This window comes from Abramis brama (genome assembly GCF_963993115.1).
Source record: "Abramis brama genome assembly, chromosome: 17".
NCBI lineage: Eukaryota > Metazoa > Chordata > Actinopteri > Cypriniformes > Leuciscidae > Abramis > Abramis brama.
Genome location: NC_139979.1, coordinates 3,562,478 through 3,587,818, shown reverse-complemented (window position 1 = coordinate 3,587,818; position 25,341 = coordinate 3,562,478). Strand labels below are relative to the sequence as shown.

Here is a 25,341-nt window from a genome sequence, read left to right as displayed (position 1 = left end):
GTGTGCAACACCGATTTTTGTCGTTGTTCTCTGTATTGACAGCACTCCAAATTTACAAAAAAATGAGCTCAATGTTAAAATTGACCGGAGTTCTCCTTTAAGATGTTTTATGTTTTTGAAAGAAATCTATTCCGCTCACCAAGGCTGCATTTATTTGCATTTATAACTGTTTTCTATGTGAATATTATTGTAAATTGTAATTTATTTTTGATCAAAGCTGACTTTTCAGCATCATTACTCCAGTCTTCAGTGTCACATGATCCTTCAGAAATCATTCTAATATGTTGTTTTGCTGCTCAATAAACTTTTTTCAGCATTCGCTGATGAATAGAGTTCAAAAGAACAGCATTTATTGTTACTGTCACTTTTGACCAATTTAATGTGTATTTTCTGAATAAAAATATTAATTAGGCGACTCACTCCAAACCTTTGAATGATAGTGTATCTTGAATTCCACAAACATATTAAGCAGCACAACTTAGCATTGATAATAAGAAGAAATGTTTCTTGAGCAGCAAATCAGCATATTATAATGATTTCTGAAGGATCATGTGACACTGAAGACTGGAGTAATGATGCTGATTATTATTCAAAATATTTCAAAATATATATATTTCATTTTATTGTATCAAAATAAATGCAGGCTTGGTGAGCATAAGATACTTTTTTCAAAAACATTAAAACAATCTTAATTATTCAATTAATATATTGACGTATATATTTCAACATTTTCAAAACAATGGTCACCCTGTTCCTGAGCAATACAATCCGACCACCTATAAATCTCCTCTGGACATGTTTGAAGCCCATCCACTTAAATGCTTACTGGCAAATTAAAAGACAAGGCTCATAATTAAGATAGACCCAACAGAGTAATTAGACCCAATTACAGGCAATCGTCCTCCTCACAATATCTCTCTCCCTCTCTCTCTATTATACTTACCTGTCAATACAACAACGAATAGAGGAGAAAGTCATTACCAGCAGCAATTCTACACTTTCAGCTTTAGGGCATTTTTCTTGATGTGTCCCAACTTCCAGTTTCAATAGAAAAATATGTCAACAGGAAAAATGGTGTAGGACTTGATTTTATTTTACACAACAGAGCACAGCAGTGACCGCCCGCTTGTTCTGTGCCTCAGTTTCATTCATTTCCTTGAGCTCTATAAGCCTGAACCAAAACCAACCTGTTCTGAACTGAATTACATTACAGCATATGATTTTAATCTGAAAATATGGAAATAAGAAAAACATATAAGGCTGTATATTTACATTTTTATGAGGGAGTGAACCACAATCCCATGAGCCAATGAAATGAAAAACTAATGAATTATAGTCATTGATATAATTTAAATGCATTGCAAAATATTCTTATATTTATATATATATACACAAGTATAAATATATATAGCACGCGAATTAATAACTACTTTTAATTAGTCTGTTTGAGATCGAATTAAATGCTTGATGTTTTTCTATAAATTACGGACATGGCATCTGAGGACTATTTCTCATTTTTCTCAGTTATTTTGCTTTATTTCCAGATTCAATCATATGCTCGTTCTTACGTACCAGCACGTGTGCACTCTTCAAGAACGACGCTTTAAATCTCTTGACAAACTAAAAGGCGTAAATAACATTTGTATGTATTCTAAACTAAAAGATATAGATTGTACTGAATGTCAGCTTGCTTATTTTGCTCAAGATAAGGATTTATTAAGTCCACATGACATGCAAACTGGAAACTATTCTTGTAACCACAGGTCGAGAGCTGTCGTTTTCAATTACACAACTTTGTGATGCTGTTTGCGAATGTTCGTTAGAACTATGCTGATAACGACGGAACTTGCGACCACAGGGGCTAACGATGCTTTTGGGAAATGCACCCCAGTTTAGTTCCTGTATGAAGCCTCTCCTTCCGAAAAGCACACTGTGCTCTGATTGGTCGGCTGGACCAGTGTGTTGTGATTGGTCAACTGCTTCAAGTGTGTTTGGGAAATGTCCCGCCCTTCACCATAACCAAAAAAAAGTGTTTCAACACACTACTAACTAACTCAACCAGGCCCCGCCCATTTATTTAGCATATTCCTTGTGCGGGAATTATTATAATGAGGAATATTGTGACGTGTTTGTTCCCGGAAGAAACTCAAGACTCCAATGGAGGCGTTGCAGGGAGTTCAGAAAGTGATATACCGACACTGATATAGAGAGGGACTTTGTGCTTTGGAACTTTTTTGCATGCACAAACTCTCTCAACTTTTGTGATTTACTCTTTTTCCTCTCTTCTTCTATCTAGTATCGATTTTTCTTCTAATCTTGGAGTCAAGCCTCGAGAAGGACGGAGGCTTGGGCCAGATGATTTTGTGTATTTATATCTTTTAGTGTTGGGTCACCTTCATCAATCATGTATTCCCACTATTAAAAGAAATTATTCCCAGCCAGCAGAACCACCAATCTGACTATAGCATGAATTATTAATACACTGATTCTGGAAAGGCACAAGCATGGTTAAAAAAAAAGTGCATTAAAACCACAAAAACACAGACCATCTGACCTGAGAATGAAGAGGCACATCTGACCTTGAGAAAAGGCTCGGTTTTTTTTTTTCATTTATCAAAAAACAATGTTAGCGACCTCCTGAAAAGAGGCTCCTGCTCCGGGCGTTCCTTCACTCATCTGGACGCTCACATGCAAGACAAAGCTCTGATTCTCAGTGCGAATCTATTGAAATCAATGCATTCACTGACACAGTCAAACTTACTCTCAGGCCTTGCAGTGTAAATGCAGCCTATGATGCACAATCTCCAGTGTGTCGACGTGCAACAGTGAGTTAATTAAATTCACAAGCAAACAAACCTGCGACCACATTCGATACTCAGTTCACACTTCAGCTGCCGAGGGGATTCTGCCGAGACGATAGACAACTGAGGATCAAATTCAACTTCATCAAGATCAAATTGAAATGCATTAAACTGCAATCTGGAAGACTAATTGAACTATTAAGAAATAAATAGAAGTCTGGAAGAAACACTGAGGCGAGATTTAGAACACACATTTATTTGTCGCCAGGGGCTCCTGACGTCTGCGGTGTGATTTACTCGCGGCGCACCAGCTGAGTTTTTCTTCTTGTTGTTAAACTTTAGTGTTTGAAAAACTGATACGAGCTGCAAAGGTTTGCTGGAAGCTGCTTTTGGGCATCACTTGATAACTGAGTTTAAGATACAAACCTAATCAAATGTCATTCTACAAAAGGCTTTTCTGATTTACTGCTCTATATCAATCCTTTGCTGAATTCAATGACTGCTTTTGCACAAGTAGCGGCAGCTAGACTGCAGAAAAGTGTTAAAGGGGTGGTATAATGCCCTTTTCACAAGATGTAAAATAAGTCTTTGATGTCCCCAGAGTGTGTATGTGAAGTTTAAGCTCAAAATACCCCACAGATATTTGTATATAGCATGTTAAAATTGGGCTTGCACTCACACACACATGCACTGAAAATTTCTAAAACTTTTAGCCCTTTATGTTCAAACCGGAGTCAGACAATGATGGAGAGACTCAAGAAGAAGTGACAACATGTAGAAGCAACAGGACATTTCTGAATGGTTAGTTGATGAATTTATGTAGCTTATGTGTAGTTATCTTCTAGTCATTGATTAGCATATTCTGTCTTGATAATCTATAAATTGTGTTCCGGGGGCGGGGTTTATGTAAATTTTAGGGTTGGTGATGTCACTAACCCAGGAGGAATGTCGTGTAGTCTCTACCAGCCGTTTGTTGTAGTCCTTAAAAAACGATTTCTTTAAAAGCAAATATCTCCCTTTGCTTTGAACTTTGAGCATTGTAACTTTGCAGATGTTGTTTATGCTCAAACAGCAACATTACACACTAACTAAAGTTAGAGAAGTGAAATCATGATCAACCACCCCTTTAAAACATCAGTTATCAATATCAGTCTCAGATTTCCTAATCATTGCACCACCAATAATAACTCTGCCGAACTGAAACGGACAGCCCAGAGGCATGAGAAATCTGAACCTTTACACCCCAAACACACACTGTCAGTTAGATATGTAAACTGCATGAACATCTGCGCATGTCTCCAGATGAGGGAAGCTCTAACTGTATTGAGGGAGACACCATCAGTCCCCCCCCCCCCCCTCTCTCTCTCTTCGAATGACACCCAGGAGAGACTCTCAGCAAGGAAGTCTTCATTCAAGGGCTCAAAGAACACGCTAATTATCCGCCCTCTTATTTTGCCTCTTCAAAGGATGCGTATCTTCCCATGGAATATCATTTGCGCAGGATGGTTAGATAAGCAATAATGTCAAATGCTCATTCAGAATAAAATCTTTGAAAATGTCAACCGTGTCCATGGAGAAATGTGCCTGACATCATGGTTCGAATTACGTGGGAGCCAGTGGAAGCTGAGCTCCCATAGAGACAGGAAGAGCTCCCATGAAAGCAGTAAAATCATACACCTGTGGGGGTCTCTAAAAATCATCAGCACCGTTATTTTAAATTACAAATAAAACACTATTTCCTTCAGACTACTGTAACGTGACTTAAAAGATAGGACAAGATGCCAAACACATGGATCTCGCGGCATCTCGGATCGTCATCACACTACATCCTTATGCTTCGCTTTCTGACTGCCAGGACTTTTACTGACTTTTCTCAACTCACAGAAGTGATGTCAACATCCGATCTAGCAGTAGCATAACCCATCAGGCAAGTGTTATTTTAACATAGGCGTAATTTGCGGGTGGGACATGTCCCCACCACTTTTTGCTAAGGTCGATATTGTCCCCACCACTTTTGAAACATCTCGCGGCACTAATATACCAATACAAATAAATCAAACATCTCCAGTTAACTAGCAGAGCATTCATTTAGTTTGTTTGTTAAATAAGAGTCAATCTAGAGCTGAAATGTGTTGTTTTTTAAATAAAGTGATCAAAGTGCTCGTTGCCGCTGCGATCAGTGACGGGATACTGTGTTCTCTTGTGGCTCGCGCACAGTCTTCACTCGGATGCGCGCTTCAATCCGTTGGGGAGACTCTCTATTCGTTCCGGTGAAATTACAAAACAAAATGCACACAAACTTGCCTGGTATACAACCACTGATAAACATATTCGGTTTTGATGAGAAAAAAAACCCTATACGAGTGCGGATTAGAACCCAGAACTTCTGGACAGGCTTGGCAAAAGTTCTGCCACTGGACCACTTAAATACACGCTTAAAATTGTTGGATATTTATTTATTCACGCCTCAAAATTCTCACCACTAACAACATTATATTAGACCTCATTAAACGACAAATTAAACCAAATGTACTATTTCAATTGAATTGTGTTAGCAACGCTTTTTCATTAAACATTTTTATTTATTTACATTAGTAAGCTACACCGCGCCTGCTCATAGGCTACTTTTTTTCTTTTTTTAAAGACACCCCCACAAAGATGAAATCATAATTCGAACCCTGCCTGACATCAACTGGAATCCAGCTGAGTGGATTCCAGGAATTAGAAGAATGGAATATTCAAGGCTAATTGATCCTTCACTAAGCTCCGCCCCCCCAATCTCCCAGTTACTGTCAATCATAGAGACGAGCGCTTCATCTGAAACCGAATACTTCCATACTATACAGTAGGCGAAAAGTAGCCAGATGACCTACTACTTCCACCAAGACTCTGAAGTGTGCATTCGATGGATCATCTTTACTATCCCATCTTTACTATCCCATGATTCAAGATTCAAGATGAGGCCACGGGAGAGGGTTTATGAAAGTAACAACGTGGCGGATGTAGTACGTCCGATTTTCATTCACACTACACGCATTCATATTATATACTACATACTTTTTAATGGTCGTAAAGGAAATTCAAATGCAGTACCTACTCAGACAGTATGCGATTCAAATAGTAATATTTTAAAAAGTTGAAATAAAATAAAATATACAGGTGAAACTCAAAAAATTTGAATATTGTGCAAAAGTTCATTTATTTCAGTAATTCAACTTAAAAGGTGAAACTAATATATTATATAGACTCATTACATGCAAAGTGAGATATTTCAAGCCTTTATTTGTTATAATTTTGATGGTTATGGCTTCCAGCTTATGAAAACCCCAAATTCAAAATCTCAGAAAATCTCATAATCATCAAAATTATAACAAATAAAGTGAAGAAAAACATAAAGCTTTTCAAATGTCCAAGTCAAGTGTTGAACATCAGTCTTTTGAATAAGGGGTAGGAAATGTGAATATTTTAAGCTTTGATATTGTGGATATTGTGTGTTGTTAGATGTATTGGGTGGATGTTGTGTATTGTTAATTGTTTTGTGATTGTATGGCGAGACCAAAGACCAATTTTCAGCAAAGGCTGAACAATAAAGTACTATAAGTGTTGAAATAGTTTTTGAGAGCTCAGTTAGTTTAGCTGCCTCACAACACACACTCGTAACACTCTCAGGTGCAGAGTGAAGCGTTGAGTCACCTCTAAAAACGTGCCAGTCACATTAATGAGCCGAAGAAGAAGGCACAGAGCCTATTGCTCCAAACTTTAATCAACTCTGTCATCGGCCACCATCAGAGTCGCCAACAGCCGTGTCAACAAGCGAGCCAATGTGTTTCTGTGTGTCTGAGAGCAGCGGAGAGCCTGAAAGAGCGAATCGGGCAATCAAATCAGAGATGGTAATAAGAAAATGCTTTTTCGAGAGCAGAAATTCCCTCCAATTACCCTTTATGTTCAGATTGCGACTGGCTGATTTGAGGGTGAATCACATCACCAGCACAGAATGGAACTAATCAGATTACTCCGTTCCCGCAGTATAAACACGGCCATTAGGATTCTGCTCTGTTTGTGTTCGCCTCCAACCAAAAAATAGATGGAGAGTCATTCCTCTGAATAGATTCATTCTCCCGACCTCAAGATAAACGCTCTTGACACCATCCTGGCCTGCTTGGCCTCATGCTAAAGCTCGGATTAACTCAGAATTGCTCATCCCAACCCACGAGAGTGCGAAATACGCGGAGTCATTCCGCTCACGAGCACGGCTATTTGGAAGACAAATCTCACCCTCGTTCTACAAGATCCATCCTGCATCACATTTGACATGTTGGATCTGTAAAGTCATTCGCTCTGACCTGATCGCAACTCTAAATCTTGCCCACCGTTAAACTGGCCTTCTGTCTTCCCGTTGCCTCCCAGTGTCTGATATTCCCATCGCACAAACGTGGATTGATGGATGGAAAGACAGACAGACAGACAGATAGACAGATAGACTGATAGACCAATAGACAGACAGACAGACAGACAGACCAATAGACAGACAGACAGACAGACAGACAGACAGACAGACAGACAGACAGACAGATAGATAGATAGATAGATAGATAGATAGATAGATAGATAGATAGATAGATAGATAGATAGATAGATAGATAGACAGACAGACAGACAGACAGACAGACAGACAGACAGACAAAAAGATAGATAGATAGACAGACAGACAGACAGACAGACAGACAAAAAGATAGATAGACAGACAGACATATAGACAGACAGACAGACAGATAGATAGATAGATAGATAGATAGACAGACAGACAGACAGACAGACAGACAGACAGACAGACAGATAGATAGATAGATAGATAGACAGACAGACAGACAAAAAGATAGATAGATAGACAGACAGACAGACAGACAGACAAAAAGATAGATAGACAGACAGACATATAGACAGACAGACAGACAGATAGATAGATAGATAGATAGATAGACAGACAGACAGACAGACAGACAGACAGACAGACAGACAGACAGACAGACAGACAGACAGACAGATAGATAGATAGATAGATAGATAGATAGATAGATAGATAGATAGATAGACAGACAGACAGACAGACAAAAAGATAGATAGATAGACAGACAGACAGACAGACAAAAAGATAGATAGACAGACAGACATATAGACAGACAGACAGACAGATAGATAGATAGATAGATAGACAGACAGACAGACAGACAGACAGACCAATAGACAGACAGACAGACAGACAGACCAATAGACAGACAGACAGACAGACAGACAGACAGACAGACAGACAGACAGACAGACAGACAGATAGATAGATAGATAGATAGATAGATAGATAGATAGATAGATAGATAGATAGATAGATAGATAGATAGACAGACAGACAGACAAAAAGATAGATAGATAGACAGACAGACAGACATATAGACAGACAGACAGACAGACAGACAGACAGACAGACAGATAGATAGATAGATAGATAGACAGACAGACAGACATATAGACAGACAAACAGACAGACAGACAGACCAATAGACAGACAGACAGACAGACAGACAGACAGACAGACAGACAGACAGATAGATAGATAGATAGATAGATAGATAGATAGATAGATAGATAGACAGACAGACAGACAGACAGACAGACAGACAGACAGACAGACAGACAGACAAAAAGATAGATAGATAGACAGACAGACAGACAGACATATAGACAGACAAATAGACAGACAGACAGACAGACAGACAGACAGATAGACTGATAGACCAATAGACAGACAGATAGACATATAGACAGACAAATAGACAGACAGACAGACAGACAGACAGACAGACAGACAGACAGACAGATAGACTGATAGACCAATAGACAGACAGACAGACATATAGACAGACAAATAGACAGACAGACAGACAGACAGACAGACAGACAGACAGACAGATAGACTGATAGACCAATAGACAGACAGATAGACAGACAGACAGACAGACAGACAGATCGATATTCCCATCGAACAGATGCATCAAACGTCTGACTACCACAGCACACTTAGACTGAGTTATACACATATCCATATTTATGAGAAACAAGCATCTCAGGAAAGCACAAGAAATGTAACGAGACACTTAAGTGTCTGATTGGTAGCATGGAGCGGGTCGGCGGAGGAGTGAATTAAGAGACGGAAGAACTGCTGAGGTGTGGATTTTTTTCTTTCTCGTCTCCTGTCTGAGTGATAGGTGAAGTGCTAAAATAAACTTCACTCATTTCAAAACAAAGTTATTATCGTTTACAACATCATAAACAATGCATAACCTCAGTTCACAGTATTGTCAAAAGTATAAATGCTAAATATTTGAATCACAATTAATTAGTTCATATATTTTTCTCCATAAAGATAGATAATGAATGAATGAATGATTCATGCAATATTCTGTCAAAATTCACTAAAATACAGTTTATCTATTGTCTGTCATTAAAGGGTTAGTTCACCCAAAAATGAAAATTCTGTCATTACTTACTCTCCGTCATGTCGTTCTAAACCCGTAAGACTTTCATTCATCTTCAGAACACAAATGAAGATGTTTTTGATGAAATCTGAGAGCTTTCTGTCCCTCCATTGACAGTCTACGAAACTACCACTGACGCTTCAAAAAGTTAATAAAGAGATCGTAAAACTAATCCATATGAATTCTGAAGACAGATCTATTTATATAACTGATTTATATGACTGATATATAGACCAGTGTCCATGGTCTCAGACTGGCTTCCTAATGCTCATCTCACATGTCGGGCGATTGATTGGTCTGGCTGATATATCGGTCAATCTCTAAACTTTGGAGTTGTTGACTATAAGTCATTTCCTCACTGATACAGAAAGCATCAGCTGCTATCTTCTACTTCGATTAGAAAACCTCTTCCTAGTCAGAGCAGGACGGTCTCGTGCTCTGCTCTCCATCAGTGAGCAAATGCTCAGCAAAAGAGTGATAAAAGAAGACTTGGCAGGAGATTGATTGAAAGCGTGCGGGGAGTGATGGATGAAGCTGGCTTTCTTTATGACAAAGTGTGCAGAGTAAATCTAGACTGTGTGTCTTTACGACAGACATTGCCCTCCCTCGCCACCAAACACCTCAGACACTGCTGCTCTACCGCCACTGGACTCATGATGTGATGAAGAGAGAGAGAGAGAGAGAGAGAGAGAGAGAGAGAGAGAGAGAGAGAGAGAGAGAGAGAGAGAGAGAGAGAGAGAGAGAGAGAGAGAGAGAGAGAGAGAGATATTATTGCTGATCCCGCAGGACTTTCAGCACAGTCCTGCCACACTGATCTAAATATTGCACAACTCTGTATATATGCATGTATGAACACTACCGGTCAAAAGTTTTAGATCGGTAAGATTTTTTATGTTTTTAAAAGAAGTCTCTTCTGCTCACCAAGGCTGCATTTATTTGATAAAAAACAATAACAAAAAAACAGTAATATTGTGAAATATTATGACAATTTAAAATGACTGTTTTCTATTTTAATACATTTTAAAATGTAATTTATTCCTGTGATCAAAGCTGTATTTTCAGCATCATTACTCCAGTCTTCAGTGTCACATGATCCTCCAGAAATCATTCTGATATGATGATTTGCTGCTCAAAAAACATTCATTATTATTTTCAATGTTGAAAACAGTTGCGTACAATTTTTTTTTTTTTCAAAATTCTTCGATGAATAGAAAGTTCAAAAGAACAGCATTTATTTAAAATAGAATATTTTCTAACATTATAAATGTATTTACTGTAACTTTTGATCAGTTTAACTCATCCTTGATGAATAAAAGTATTGATTTATTTTATTTCTTTCCCCCAAAAATAAAAATAAAATTCTTACTGACCCCAAACTTTTGAAGGGTAGTGTTTAATGTTGCAAAAGCTTTAGATTTCAGATAAATGCTGTTCTTTTGAACTTTCTATTCATCATAGCATCATGAAATAAAAATGTAAAAACTGTTTTCAACATTGATAATAATCATAAATGTTTCTTGAGCATCAAATCATCATATTAGAGTGATTTCTGAAGGATCATGTGACACTGAAGACTGGAGTAATGATGCTGAAAATTCAGCTTTGATCACAGGAATACATTACACTTAACTATATATTCACATAGAAAACAGCTGTCACCCTTTCAGTTCATGATTGTGGATTTTAATTAAACTAACAGAAAGAAGAATTTAGTGAATTGCAATTGATAAATTTCTTTAGACTGTAAAAGCTGCTTCTTCAGCCCCTATCTGAAGACTTTAGGGTAAATTATAGAAATGGACAAGAAATTATTTTTTTCCACCGTGGTCCTTAAAATGAAAGTTAAAAAGATGAAATATATTTTATGGATTTCATTTTATAGGCTGTGGTTGAATGACCGTAATATTTCTAGAAATATGTGTGAAGTGTTTTAATTTCTCAAAGGGATGGTTCGGAGTAATTTCAACCTAGGGTCCTTTGCACCATGACCTCGAGTCAAACACCCCCCAGAAGCTTTTTCCCCTCGGTTGAACATTATTAAAGTTAGAGCTTATTCAGAGATATCAGCCGAATGGCTTAGTGCAGGCGCTAATGGATCCAAGGTTGTATCTCGTAAATTACCCCACTAATAATAATAATAATAAATACCAAACTTCTACAGTAGTACAAATAGGTTCTGTACTCATACAACGAGGCATTGGAAAGTTTGTAAGTACATCAGGAGTTTATTTAAATAACACTTGCCTGATGGCTAATGCTACCGCTAACCCACGCGTCGAGGTCACTTCAGTGATTGGGGAAAAGCACGTACAAGTCCTGGCAGAAAGCCAGTATATCCAGCATTTTCTATTATTTTTATTGTGTTGACAACTTAGTGTTAACTAATAATTGTTTCAAACTGGTACTACCAACACAATATTAGTGCATTCCTGGAACTGGGCTCGAGGTCACGGTGCAAAGGACCCTAGGTTGAAATTACTCCGAACCATCCCTTTGAGAACACCGCACTCAGTGAGGAGGACATTGCTATTTTTACAATAAAAGCCAGACTACAAGTTCTTCCAACCAGACTCAACCTTTCTATCTGGTTTTCTACAACCCAGGTACCTCATTGTTTGCATCACACTACAGAACAGATCACTGAAACATTGCCACACATCTTGAATGGCTGCCATGCTTACAATGTACATCGCACGCCACGACAGAATAGTGGACCTTATAGTGAAAGACATATTAAGTTATTTATCATCTTCTGTAAAAATGTTCAAACATTCCTGGGTAAAACCATCCATGTTTCAGTATTGTAATAGTAACTCTGAAACCTTTCCACATCTGTTTGCTAATACACCAGATGTTGTTGTGATTAATGAGGAGATCAGTGAGGTGTGTGTTTTGGAGGTTGCATACCTTTGACTCTGGTATGGAGGAAGCCTTTATGACTAAGGTCATTAAAAACCAACCACTCCTAAACACCATCTCAGAGATAGGTTATGGGAGCTGACTACTTGACCGTAATATTTCTAGAAATACTCTACAGTATGTGTTGTGTGTATGAACATGTTTATGAGTAATTCATAACACTTGGAAAGACCAATCAGAATGCATCATTCATATGCATCACTGGGCTTCTCACCAGCACAACATTCAAAATAGCACTGGTGCCTTTAATGAAGTGCCAACAAACCTTCAGGATAAATCAGAGCAGTTTGCCGCTGTGCATCAGAATGCAATACGACCGTTTTGCTTGAGCAATGAAGCAGACGATTGACAGATTTTAACAAGCCATTTTACACTGTCAAAAATCTCAGTATCAAGAGTTTCAAACTTCTAGATGTTAAAGTAGAAAAATGCAAGTGTCCAGAACCAACTAAACTAGATGACCCTCTTTTCTAGACAGCAAGCACCCAATGCGATGTTTTTGACACACAGCTACATCAGCTTTATTTTACCCACCCATCTGGAGCAAAATCATTTCATTTAGAAATATTAATGAATTGATTTCAACAAATTTAAGGGTGGGCTTATTTGACATTTGCAAGTAAGCACCATTAAGCAACCATCCAGAACAATCAACCACATAGCAATGTCCAAACAACACTCTAGGAACGATTCAGAACACCCAGGTAACCACTTAGTAACAACCTAGCAACTACCACAACTCCTAGTATCCTAGCAACACCCTAGCAACCAAAGTAACCACTCAACAACAGCCTAGCAACTACCGACCACATCCTAGTATTCTAGCAACCATTCAGAACATCAAAACAACTACCCACAACATTCTAGTTTTTTAACAACGCCCTAAAATACACATTCAGAACAAGTAAGGAACCACTTAGCAACAGCCTAGCAACTACCCACATCATAGTATGCTAGGAACACCCTAGCAACAATTCAAAACAAAAAGAAAACAAATCAACAGCATGGCAACTACCCACAAAATCCTTGTATTTTAACAACGCCCTAGCAACCATTCAGAACAACTAAGCAACAACTTAGCAACTACCCACCACATCCTAGTATCATAGGAACACCCTAGCAACCATTCAGAAAATCAAAACAACAGCATAGCAACTACCCATAACTTTCTAGTATCCTAGCAACACCCTTGCAAGCAACCATTCAGAACACCAAAGCAATGGCATAGCATATAACCACAACAATCTTGTATCCTAGCAACACCCTAGCAACTAATAGTTTCCCCTCAGAACTGTCAATCAGAGAGTAATCTCTCTCGCCTCTGTGCCCTCAGACCGCTGTGGTCTATTATCAGAGGATGACACTCATCTTTCTTTCAATCCGCGGCATGCAGAGAGAAATTAGCGCACTTTGAAATAACTAGCCTGGTCAACACGAAACCACAACGGAGGCCTTTCATCCACTCACGGATGTTTGATTTGGAGTTCCCTGGACTAGATGTTGGTTAAAAGAAACAATTGATTCCAGCACAGCTTCTGATCAATAGAAGTCTTTTACACAAGTGCTTTAGACGGCCCAAAATTGACAGTTTTTCCAGAGCCGCTAACCCACAGAGGAATGTTAGCGATTCCCACCCAAACACTGTTTGCTCACCGAGTTCAGGTCCAGGCTGTTCTGGACCCATTCCTTCGCTTCTTCATACTCCTCCATCAGACCCATGATGTACAGCGTGTCCAGAGAATCCACGATAGAAGCCCCTCGAAGACCACCTGCAAACACAATGCATGAAATTATTGAGATGTCGCACAACTTTAAATGACGACTTTAAAATGTGGAGTCCACGCATATATACCAGATGTGGGCCGGATCTGGGCGAAACCATGTTGCTGTCTGGGATTTACATGTCTATTTATTCAGGTTCAGATGATGCTGCAGAATGTTAAACTGATCTTTTATTGTAGCAAAAGCAAACTAAAGGTGAATGTGCACGAGTCTGCAGCTGCAAAACTTCACGTCCCTTATTCCCTCCTCTCTCACACGGAGATCCCCACAACACCACAGCTTTAGCTGCATTTAATTTGAAGTTATTAAATTCTCTTCACATCCTTAATGAAAAATATTCGAAGGCTTTCATTTAATTCACTCGACCTTAAACGAGATTGCTCTGGCTTCAGCCCCTTTAATGTAGAAAATACACAAACTGTCGTGCACAAAACAAGGTCTTTATTGCTTCAGGAGAGTGCAGGGAGGCTGCGGCTCCGTCGGAGCAGATGAAAAGCACATTATATGTTGATAGGTGACGTTGACAAACAATGAAATATTCCATCCCTCCAATTGGAACGAATGAGGCAATGAAAACAGCCTTGCAGGATGTGTTTCAATCTCGCAATGCACGCAGTGTGTCGACTCTCAAACCTCTGATGTGAAATCCCTGCTGCTATACACATTTAATGAGCATTTCAATTAGGAGCTTAAGAACTGTGAAAAAGAAATGAAAAACCAACACCCACAGGCCACAGCCTTTCCCATGACCTCCCTAGAAATACTGCAGGAGGAGAAAGATTTCGACAAACTCGGGTGCAAGTGAGACGCAGCGTAAATCGGAGCCCTGGGCATCGTGTGCCAGTGCGATAATGTGATGCAACTATGAGCAATGCTGCATATTACAAGGTGCCATCCTGCACAAAAACACCAGCACAACCAGAGTGAGTGTGGGAACGACTGCAATGGGTCTGAGAGCTCTAACAAATAACAGATGGTGTGATCTTACTAGTGAAAATAACTGGAAAGTCTTCAGTCCCCTGCAGGAAGACGCTGGTGAAGGAGCCGCTGCCTGTGTGTGTTTAGACGTTACGTCAGTCTGAACGCACATGAAAGGCATCTCTGCCAGCACAGATAATGAAGGGAGCGTTGTGTGATAAGCTCGGAGAACACATGAACCTCGCAGCCTGATCGTATCACGATCTGATACTGCACAAACCAGAGCCGGAAGATGGGGGTGTGTGAAAAGTCCCATCAAATTCACAGAACCACTCGCTTTAATTAAAGTAAAAAAATAAAATAAAATAAAAACAGGGACGTGTTTAGTCATTTAAAGAGTAAAAAAAAAAAAGTGTGATGTCAGAAGTTTTCTTTAGAATATCATCAGTGGGGGTCGGATTATCGTTCTTTCTGTTCCATTCAAACCATGTGTTATGTTTTACTTCTTAATAAAGTTACACACCATCTGGTAACTAAACCCAAAGCTCACCAAAGCCAATTTTACTTGCCGTTGGCAGTCTGCAAGTGTTCATTCTGGATCCGGCACAGAAATATGTGCTTACATGTTTATTTAGTGCAACATATTCAATATAAACAAGCAACAATTGGGGCAGATTTATGAGCAAAATACATTTTATAAATCTCGTTTAATTACAATTTTAATTAAAACAAAATACAGGTACAGTAATGTGGAAAAATGACTAAATATATTTTTAAAAAGTATAGGGCCTAATATATGCACTATAATGTATATATATAAAATATAAATATATATATATATATATTTATATATATATGTGTGTGTGTGTGTGTCTGTGTGTGTGTGTGTGTGTGTGTGTGTGTGTGTGTGTAGTAGAGGTCAAAAGTGATGTCCGGAGGGGATATTTGATTTTAATTACCCTTCTTTATATTAAAACATCAACATTTTTAAACATGAAGGACGAACAAAACACTAAACTTGTTTAAGGTATTTATCCGACACAATTATTTGGAAAAAAAAGGACAAACTAAAGCTACAGGTTTTATTTTACTATGCAAAAAAATGCATAGAAAAACAAAATGCTCACAGGAAAAAGCATATATTAACTACAACATAATCTGTTTTTAATATTTCATTGGTTCTCTCTTGTTTTTGCATGTGTTCATAATTTATTTGTTTGACAGCCAGGACAAAAATTATGTTTGTATGCACAATTAGGCATATTTCATTGCGTTATTATCACAAATAAAACAATCGACTCAAAGCACAATTACGCAATATGCTTACAAAATCTTTAACAAATGTTGAATCATTTTTGGATGATTTTTCCTAGGCCATACATCACTTTTGGCCACTACTGTAGGCTATATATACATAAGACTGTATTTTTTTTCCTGATATATTATTATATATATACAGTGCAATGCATAAGTGAATACACCCATGCTAAAGTTGACTAAAAAGAGGAATAAAAAATCATATTTTGGAAATTGAGCTTAATGCCTTAATTTAAAAAATTAGGAAAAATCCAACCTTTAAGGACACCAATTTTCTTTGTGAATGAATAATGTATCGTAAATAAATAAATGTTCTTCCTTAAAATACATGGTGCATAAGTGAGTACACCCCTATGTTAAATTCCCATAGAGGCAGGCAGATTTTTATTTTTAAGTATTTAAAAAAAAAAAAAAATTAGGATACTATGCATCCTGATAAAGTTCCCTTGGCCTTTGGAATTAAAATAGCCCCACATCATCACATAGCCTTCACCATACCTAGAGATTGGCATGGTTTTATTTCAGTTAGCCTAAAAGCTAGTTTGATTTGCATTGAGAGATGATCTTATGGAAAGTACCCCATGCCAATCTCTAGGTATGGTGAAGGCTATGTGATGATGTGGGGCTATTTTAATTCCAAAGGCCAAGGGAACTTTATCAGGATGCATAGTATCCTAAATTTTTTTTTTTTTAAATACTTAAAAATAAAAATCTGCCTGCCTCTATGGGAATTTAACATAGGGGTGTACTCACTTATGCACCATGTATTTTAAGGAAGAACATTTATTTATTTACGATACATTATTCATTCACAAAGAAAATTGGTGTCCTTAAAGGTTGGATTTTTCCTAATTTTTTAAATTAAGGCATTAAGTTCAATTTCCAAAATATGATTTTTTATTCCTCTTTTTAGTCAACTTTAGCATGGGTGTATTCACTTATGCATTGCATTGTATTTTTGATATATCTTTGATGAACAGATATAAATGTGTTACAGTAGGCCTATGTCTTTACTGTCATTTTTGATTAATGTACTAGCTTCTAGTACTAGCTTCTTTAAATAAAAGTCTCATTGAACCAAACTTTTGATCGGCATATGTACTATATATATATATATATACTTCAGCACTGCTTTGTAGGCCTTGATCTTTCAGTTCTGAAACTTACAGGATATTCTTATAGTATGATGACCTCTTATATGTCAAAAGCTCAAGGAAAATTTGATTTCTCAGTTCATCACTCCTTTAATCTTTTACTTGAGTAATATGGGACAGATCTAGTTTTTTCATGATGTGCCACTTGCTTTAGATGTAGATTAAGTAAGTTAGAAGTTGTGATCTGTTCATTTGTTCCGGACGGTCTCGGCACATCAGGGCTCTGTCTCTGTCTGACCATCTCTCGCCTGTGAATGATCTGATGATTTTATCAGCTCTAATCACGTCAGACGTCCTGGGAGTCGTTCATCTTTCTTTATTTCCCTTCGCTCATCATTCCCTTCTAATCAAGCTTCACGCCCATCGGAGAGCGCGGGTCGGCTTTATCTTCGACCCCAGCTTAATCCCGATACGGGCCAGCTAATGAGGTCACCGGCAGAGGCATCACGGGGCAAAACAGCGCTCCCAGATCCCTGAGTGATTTGCGAATCCCAGGCGTGTCCCATTTCCTGCTCCTCTTATAACAATGTGGCATATGGCCGACTGCTATCAGCCTCCTCTAGAGACGCTCGCTCGCATTTGTCACTCTCAGACCCGGTCGGGATTTAATCTGAGGCAAAGACGGCGAATGATAGAGCGAGAAAGATAGCAGGACCACTGACTGTCACAACCTATCAGCTGTTCTATCTCGACATCTCCATCTCAACGTGAGACATCAGACAGGTTTGGTTTGACAAAGTCCTTTCCTAACCCTTCCGTCGAAGATTCTCAGAGTGGAATATGGGACAGGCACGCACCCTCACCCCCACCGCACACATAAAAGTATCTACATGTGTATATATATCCTACTTTCTCCCTCCTACTTTCACTCACTCCTACGAGTCTACGTCCCTACCAGAAGCCTGCGATTGGTCAACGAGCGACGTCTCGTGGTCCCATCACAGAAAGCCACAAAATCACTTTCCAGAACATTCTCATTCACAGTTCCATGCTGGTGGAATGCTCCCCCACCCTCATCCGGGATGCAGAATCCCTGACAACATTCAAAAGACAGCTGAAAACCCATCTCTTCCGTGAGCACTTAACCTCATAATAAAAAAAACGTTCCTTTTTCCTTTAAATCCTCGCTTATCTGGCTTATGCTACTCTGAACAATGCCTGAACTTCATATTTTGAGCACTTCTTGCATTGTTTTTTGCCTCTTCACGATGACTCGCTTAATTTAGTCCTAATTTGTAAGTCGCTTTGGACAAAAGCGTCTGCTAAATGACTAAATGTATATATCATCTTTTTGACATTTTCGCAATTCGCATCGGACTTGATCTCCGAGCTCTATCACTACTGACACTGACGTCAGGTCCCGCCTTCGCTATCGAAAGAGCGGGATTGGCTACCTTTGATTAGGCTATTCTCGCACGACAGAAGACTCGCTCTATTGCTCAGCAATAAAATACATTTTAAGAAAGATGAATTATGGGACAAAACATGATTTTTTTTATAATAAGTTGGGGCACTAACAATAGAGTGGAAATACCAGACTGTCCCGGGAAAAACGTCCCCCTACTGTTAACTAAAGCTAAAATATTTTTGTTATTTGAAATAAAGCTGAAATAAAATAAAATATTACATGGAAGTTTGAAAAATTTGAAAATGTTTGATTTCTTTTTAAATAGAAAAAACAAAACATTCTAATAAAATGACAAATGCACACAATGCAATTATTAAAATTAAAATCAAAATAAAATACACAAATCATTTATATATATATATATATATATATATATATATATATATATATAAAAATCTAAAATAACACTGGTCTAAGTCTGCATTTCTAGTCTGGTGGTACAGAAAACATTATATATAGATAATGTAAACAATAATAATAATCTCGTTTGTATTGCCTAGTACAACAAATTAATACATTTGTATATATTAGATTTTATATATATATCCCATTTAATTTATATACAAACACTCTTAGGCCTAAATGAAAGCCATTCGTTACCAAAAACACATTAAACACACAAAAGATCTCTACGAACATTTCATACATCTACTAAACAGATTAAACAGACTCACGTGTGCCATCAATGCTCGCAACATACAGATGAAAAACGCAATGCCTTGTGCTTTGCTCCGAGAGCAATATTTGTGATTTGATGACAAATTACGTTAGAGGGTGGAGGAGAAAGAAAATGATGTTTAATTCAGCGAGTTCCAGGTCCCGGAGGCTGCCGGCGCTGAAGCGTGGCAAAGTCCTATTGAAAACAGAGGCAAAGCACTACTGATTGATAGACTCAGATGAGGCGAGGAGCAGATCAATCCATCACAGCCCGCGCAATCTTACTCATTACCTCGGCTCCACCCCAGGAGACGCGACACACGGGCCCTCAAACCAACACTGACACTGATTCACAAACACTCATTCACAATGGAGTACTTCCACTACTATTTACTGCGCACTGTGCAGAATATGCTCTATATCACAGAACAGTATGCATTCATTGAATATTCATTATTCAAACATAAAACATTTTTCGACCTCATCACATCAATAAAGTTGCATGCAAGTAGCATCTAAAAAATAAAGTTCCTTTCCATGTTTAATTCAGTTTTGTTTGAAAAGGTCTCCCTTTTAGCAATCAGATCAAATAATAGCTGCTTTTCCACCGTCAGGCCAAACTGTTCCCATTGCTTAACCGCTCCATTCCATGTCGATCCGGACCGCCGGTACGGATATGGTTTTATTTTCCACTGTTGGAACTGATAATGGAGCTCTTTGGAAAGTAATACAAATGCATCAGTTGTTGCCATAGAAATGCAAGAGATTACAGACGATATGCGATGTAATAGCGACCACAGCATGGAGGATGATCAGATATTTATTTTAATGTTATTATTAACTTGGCTCACATAGCACGCTTGGCCAGCTACAGAGAAACCGGTAGCCATGCAACAGACAAGAAGTGGCCAATCCTGAGTGGCGACGTCACCGCACACATTCTGGCCTAAGCCGGGCTCAGACAGCAGGAGTTTTTAAATCTTATCCGATTGTGAAATCTGGTTGCATCAAGCACATAAGGAGAATCTCCAGAGATTTTCTTCCTTCAAATCTCAAAACCTGCACACACTGCAAGAGTTGATATTGGTAATGCATCACACACTCCAAGATGTTCTTAAGATTATCATGCCAGATTTAGCACCTAAATCTTTTGAACAAAAAAGAGGATATTTTGGAGACTAAACGGTTGATGGTAACTTCCATAGAAGGGAAAAAATAAAAAATACTATGAAAGTCAGTGAGTGCTGTCAACTGTCTGGTTACTGACATTCTTCAAAATATCTTCTTTTGTGTTCAACAGATGAAAGAAACTCATACAGGTTTCGAACAACGTGAGGGTGAATAAATGATGACAAAACTTTCATTTTTTGGGTGACCTATCCCTTTAAGTGCATTCATTTGTGACATGCTCTGCCATTGAAAGAACAATTCGGGCTGAATCATGAAACAGTTGCGCAAAAATGCCTTATTCACTCATGTAAATTTGTGAATCATATGTAAATTAGCAGGACGCCTGTTGAGTGTTGATGACCCTCCTGTTCGGATCAACATGAGCCGTGACAAGCATCAGGCCAAAATAACACAAGACTCGCCGGCCCTTTCACTCCCGCAGAGAATGACAGGACTCACAACCGCACAAACGCTCTTCACTCTTCATCTCCGGCGGGGGCAAAGAGCGTCAAGTTTTATCATCTGATCATTACCGCAGCCGAGGGAAACACATTACCAAACCCGTACGCCTGTGCTTTGAACAGCGCCTTTCTTCTCCCTATCGTTTGATTGAGGGATGCGTCACGAAGACAGAGACATGGAGGCGCAGAAGCTCTGCCTGTGATTGCTGCTCTCTTTGGTGTTTTGGTAATGAAACGCTCCGGTCCAGAGCGCGTGGACCTCACCAATGAGCCTAATGATGTGTGTGTGTGTGTGTGTGTGTGTGCCCGACCTCATCCCTGCTGCACTACGGGGACGAAAACTGATAGATTACAGCCATAGTCAAAATAAATGCAGCCCATTATGGGAGAAAGCAGACAGACTGAGAACCACTGCTTAGCAATGCCATTGACTCATCGCATCTGAGGCCTTGACAATGTGCAAGTGTGTGTGAGACATAGTGGTTCTTATATACACACACTTCTGATCTAATGCTGCCTTCAATTTAACTTGGAAAATTCAGATTTCCAACGACACAATGCCACTTAACGTAACTTATCCAGAAAAAAAAGTGTCTGACGTCACACTAACATGTCAATACTCAAGCAGATACAGTAAACAGTTAATAATAAATGCTTACTTTTAAGATAAAAAAGTGACTAAGTTTCTATATTGCATTATTGAACAAACTTCTTTAGCAAATGTTTCCAGAGAAAGGAGTGAAAAACATGTTAAATGAATTATACGCCTGCAGAACAAACACTGGCATGGCATACTGTAGCATTGCAATGCCAGCATCCATGTGAAAAGGCATCCCATTATCATCTCAGATGTACAAATATTTGATTAGCATTTTTTAATATGAAAAATGCCTTAAGATTTGGCAGTCTGATCAAATAATAAGTAAAAAAGTGTTAAAAATCACTACAGATGGTACTGAAACCAGTATTGTGATTGTTTAAAAACTAAAATTATTTAAAATATTTTTTTGGTCATTTAAATAAAGCTGAAAAAAATTATGCAAAAATATATACAAAATTAGTGCATACAAAATTAAAAAAAAAAAAAAAAAAAAAAGCTATCTCAAGTAAATTCAAATACAATTTAAAAATAATACTACAATAACTGTTGGATATGCCATTGTTGTATATCACACATTTTATAGCACAATTCATATTCCATGCTAATGAAATATTCACATACTGTACAGCAGGCAAACTGTGCAAGGAATACATACTACAGTATATACTGCAGAAATACTAAGAGAAGTGTGGTTGCGTGTTTCCCAAACACTCCCTTCTTGGTCTGTGAGGAACATCTTACTTATAAAAATATCATATGCAGCACCACTAACATAATGGGCCCTATCTTGCACCCAGCGCAATTGACTTTGTACACTGACGCATGTATCATTCCTATTTTGCCCCCGCCGCACAGCGGACTTTTCCCTCCACAGACGCACATCTGTAAATTAGGGAATGAACTTGCGCTCCCGGGGCGGTTCAGCGAAAAGAGGAGGCGTGTTCCGGCGCAAACGTTCCCTGGTGCTATTTTGCAGTTTCAGAAAACAATTCCGCCACTGACCAGGAAAAACCTAGTCTAAAGTCAGCGGTGCGTTATTCAGATGCTATTTTAAGGGCGCATGCTTGGCCATAATGTAGCGTGAGCACAACGCGCATACACTTTGTTTCTCTCATCTACACAGACGCAGCAGTTCCCATTTTTGCAAACCATACATAATTACAAGGAAAATATTACCACACGAGGGAAATCATTGTGGTGTCCATGAAGATGTGAAAAAATAGGCATAAATCTAGCTTACACATTTACCCAAATTATTATACGCCTGTTTAACTGAAGCTAATTTGGGTGGGTTTCTCCATCCCCATACAATGTCACTTCTCTGTGTTTTACAGCCCTGACGAGAACGTCGGTCTCCTCGGCTGTGAACCGCTCCTGGCAAATCCGCCGTTATAATAGCAATCCGCCATGGATCAAGCGCGCCTGCTCTTAAAGGGAATGTGAGATGATGCTCTGATTGGTTTATTTCCCGTTACGCCCAAACCACACCTATGAGTAATGTAACTACTTCAGACCAACCCATTTTAGATTTGCGTCGGGCGCAAGAGTCATTTATCCCGCCGGTATAATAGCAACAGCGCCCGAGATCCACCCACAAAGTTACTTGCGTTTCGCGTTTGATACTTGCGTTTCAGATCGTTAAAATAGGGCCCTTTAAGTGATAATTGTGACATTTACGTGCATTAGTGGTGTGATTATACAGCTCAAAATTATTAACCAGGCTTAAATTGAAGTTTTATTCTTAATGAGCATCAGAAGTAAGAAGTGTTTGACTTCTGCTTCAACACACACACACACACACACTGCTCGGCTAATGATGATAACAGGGACAGGCCGTGGAGGGACAGTGTGTGTAATCATGCAGTCAAAAGCACAGTCTGGCCAGACGTGCTGCTTTCAAAGACTTCTTCTAATTGGTCATGCCAGGAGCGAGCTGATTCGCTAACACAGCTGCTTCTGTTATGACAACATCTCCAATATGATTAGTTAGCCCTGACGAGGCAATCGCTCGGCTGAGGCAGGAGAACAGATCGATGATCGCACAGGTGGATTATGTGTGATAGACATCCAGCACACCAGTGTCTCAGCGCTCAGAGGGTCTTCACCTGGAAACGCATCAAGCTTTATATGCAGGATGATGAGAAACGTGTTATTATATTGGATGACGATACTGGAAGTGCCCATAGTGACATGCAACATGTTTAAAGTGAACACAAAATCAAAGTCGACCAGATTTACTGAAAGCATACTCAATTCATCAGTGCATGTTATACAAAATTGCATTATTAGGCATAAAGTAAAGATTTATGTATTTTAATTGCATATAAATTTTCCATCCGTTTGTAAAGATTTGACGTAAACAAACATTTTTGTTGCATTTTTCTAATTCAGTATTCATTCTGCATTTTAATATCAAAGCCTAAATTTAAGATTTACATATACGAATAGCATTTAAATTTCCATCCATTTGGATTCTTTTAACATAAATTAATAACTTTTAGCAGATTTCTGCACTAAAAAAGTAAAAAAAAAAAAATCATGGCATATAGTTTGCTAACTATTTGCATCTATTTTATTTAAATAGTCGTATTTTCAAAATGCATTTATTCTAATTGCTTACAATCAGCATTGTGAAAACAATTAAATGGATTCAGTTGAAAAGAATGAATATGGTTAAATATGGCGTAACAAGCAACATTCAAGATATAAATTATGAGATTGAAACAAATGGGATTTATTGGTGATAAATATATAAACTTGGTTATTTTTTTAAAACACATTAAAATTAAAACAAATTACAGAAAACTATTATAGAAAAATTAATTAATTGATGACCGACAAATATACATCAGATTAAGTTATTAGTTTATGATAAAATCATCCACATGGATGAAAATTTTATATGCAATTCAAATACAAAAATCATAAATTTAGGCCTTAAAGGAGAAGTTCACTTTTAAAATGAAAATTCTGTCATCATATAATCACCCTCATGTTGTTTCAAACCTGTATGGATTTCTTTCTTCTGCTGAACAGAAAGGAAGATATTTAGAAGAATATCAGTAACCAGGCAGTTTTTGGGTCCCATTGACTTCCATAGTAGGAAAAAAATATACTATGGAAGTCAATGGGACCCAAAAACTGTCTGGTTACTGATATTCTTCTAAATATCTTCCTTTCTGTGAACTTCTGAGAGTGAACTTCTACTTTAACATTTAAATGCAAAATGAATACAGAATTATAATAAATATGACACAGAAGCATTGTCACTAGTAGTATACGTAGCTGTTTTTGAACAAGTGTGCGGCCTCTAAGGCTCTAAGGGTCACATGATCTCATCATCGATCTTCAATCTGGCTGTTTACAGATGATATACAGCCCATAATATGATCATCTGAAGGAATCTGCGGACTCTGCAGAACTGAAGTGCGCTGGGGAAAGTGCTGCTCTCATTTCATGATGAGTTGGCCAACAGGACAATTCACACCGGTCACATTTTATTCCAAAAATCAATGAATAAGTGACTTAGAATTACTTAGAATTTAGGGATAAAAGTATGTTAATTGTCCTAGAAATTATACTCTCTCTCTCTCTCTAAATAGTTAAAAAAATCATATATTATG

The 25,341-nt window shown here is 38.2% G+C and overlaps 1 protein-coding gene across 2 annotated transcripts in view; it reads right to left on the bottom strand.

The window, feature by feature from the left end:
* The window catches only part of LOC311066912 (mannosyl-oligosaccharide 1,2-alpha-mannosidase IA), a 206,071-nt gene that overhangs the window by 65,412 nt on the left and 115,318 nt on the right, over positions 1-25,341 (bottom strand). For both annotated transcript variants that reach the window (XM_084088360.1, XM_084088359.1), the window contains exon 3: positions 13,904-14,019. In XM_084088360.1, coding sequence (XP_083944486.1) covers positions 13,904-14,019 — 116 coding nt within the window. The remainder of the gene's footprint in view (positions 1-13,903; positions 14,020-25,341) is intronic.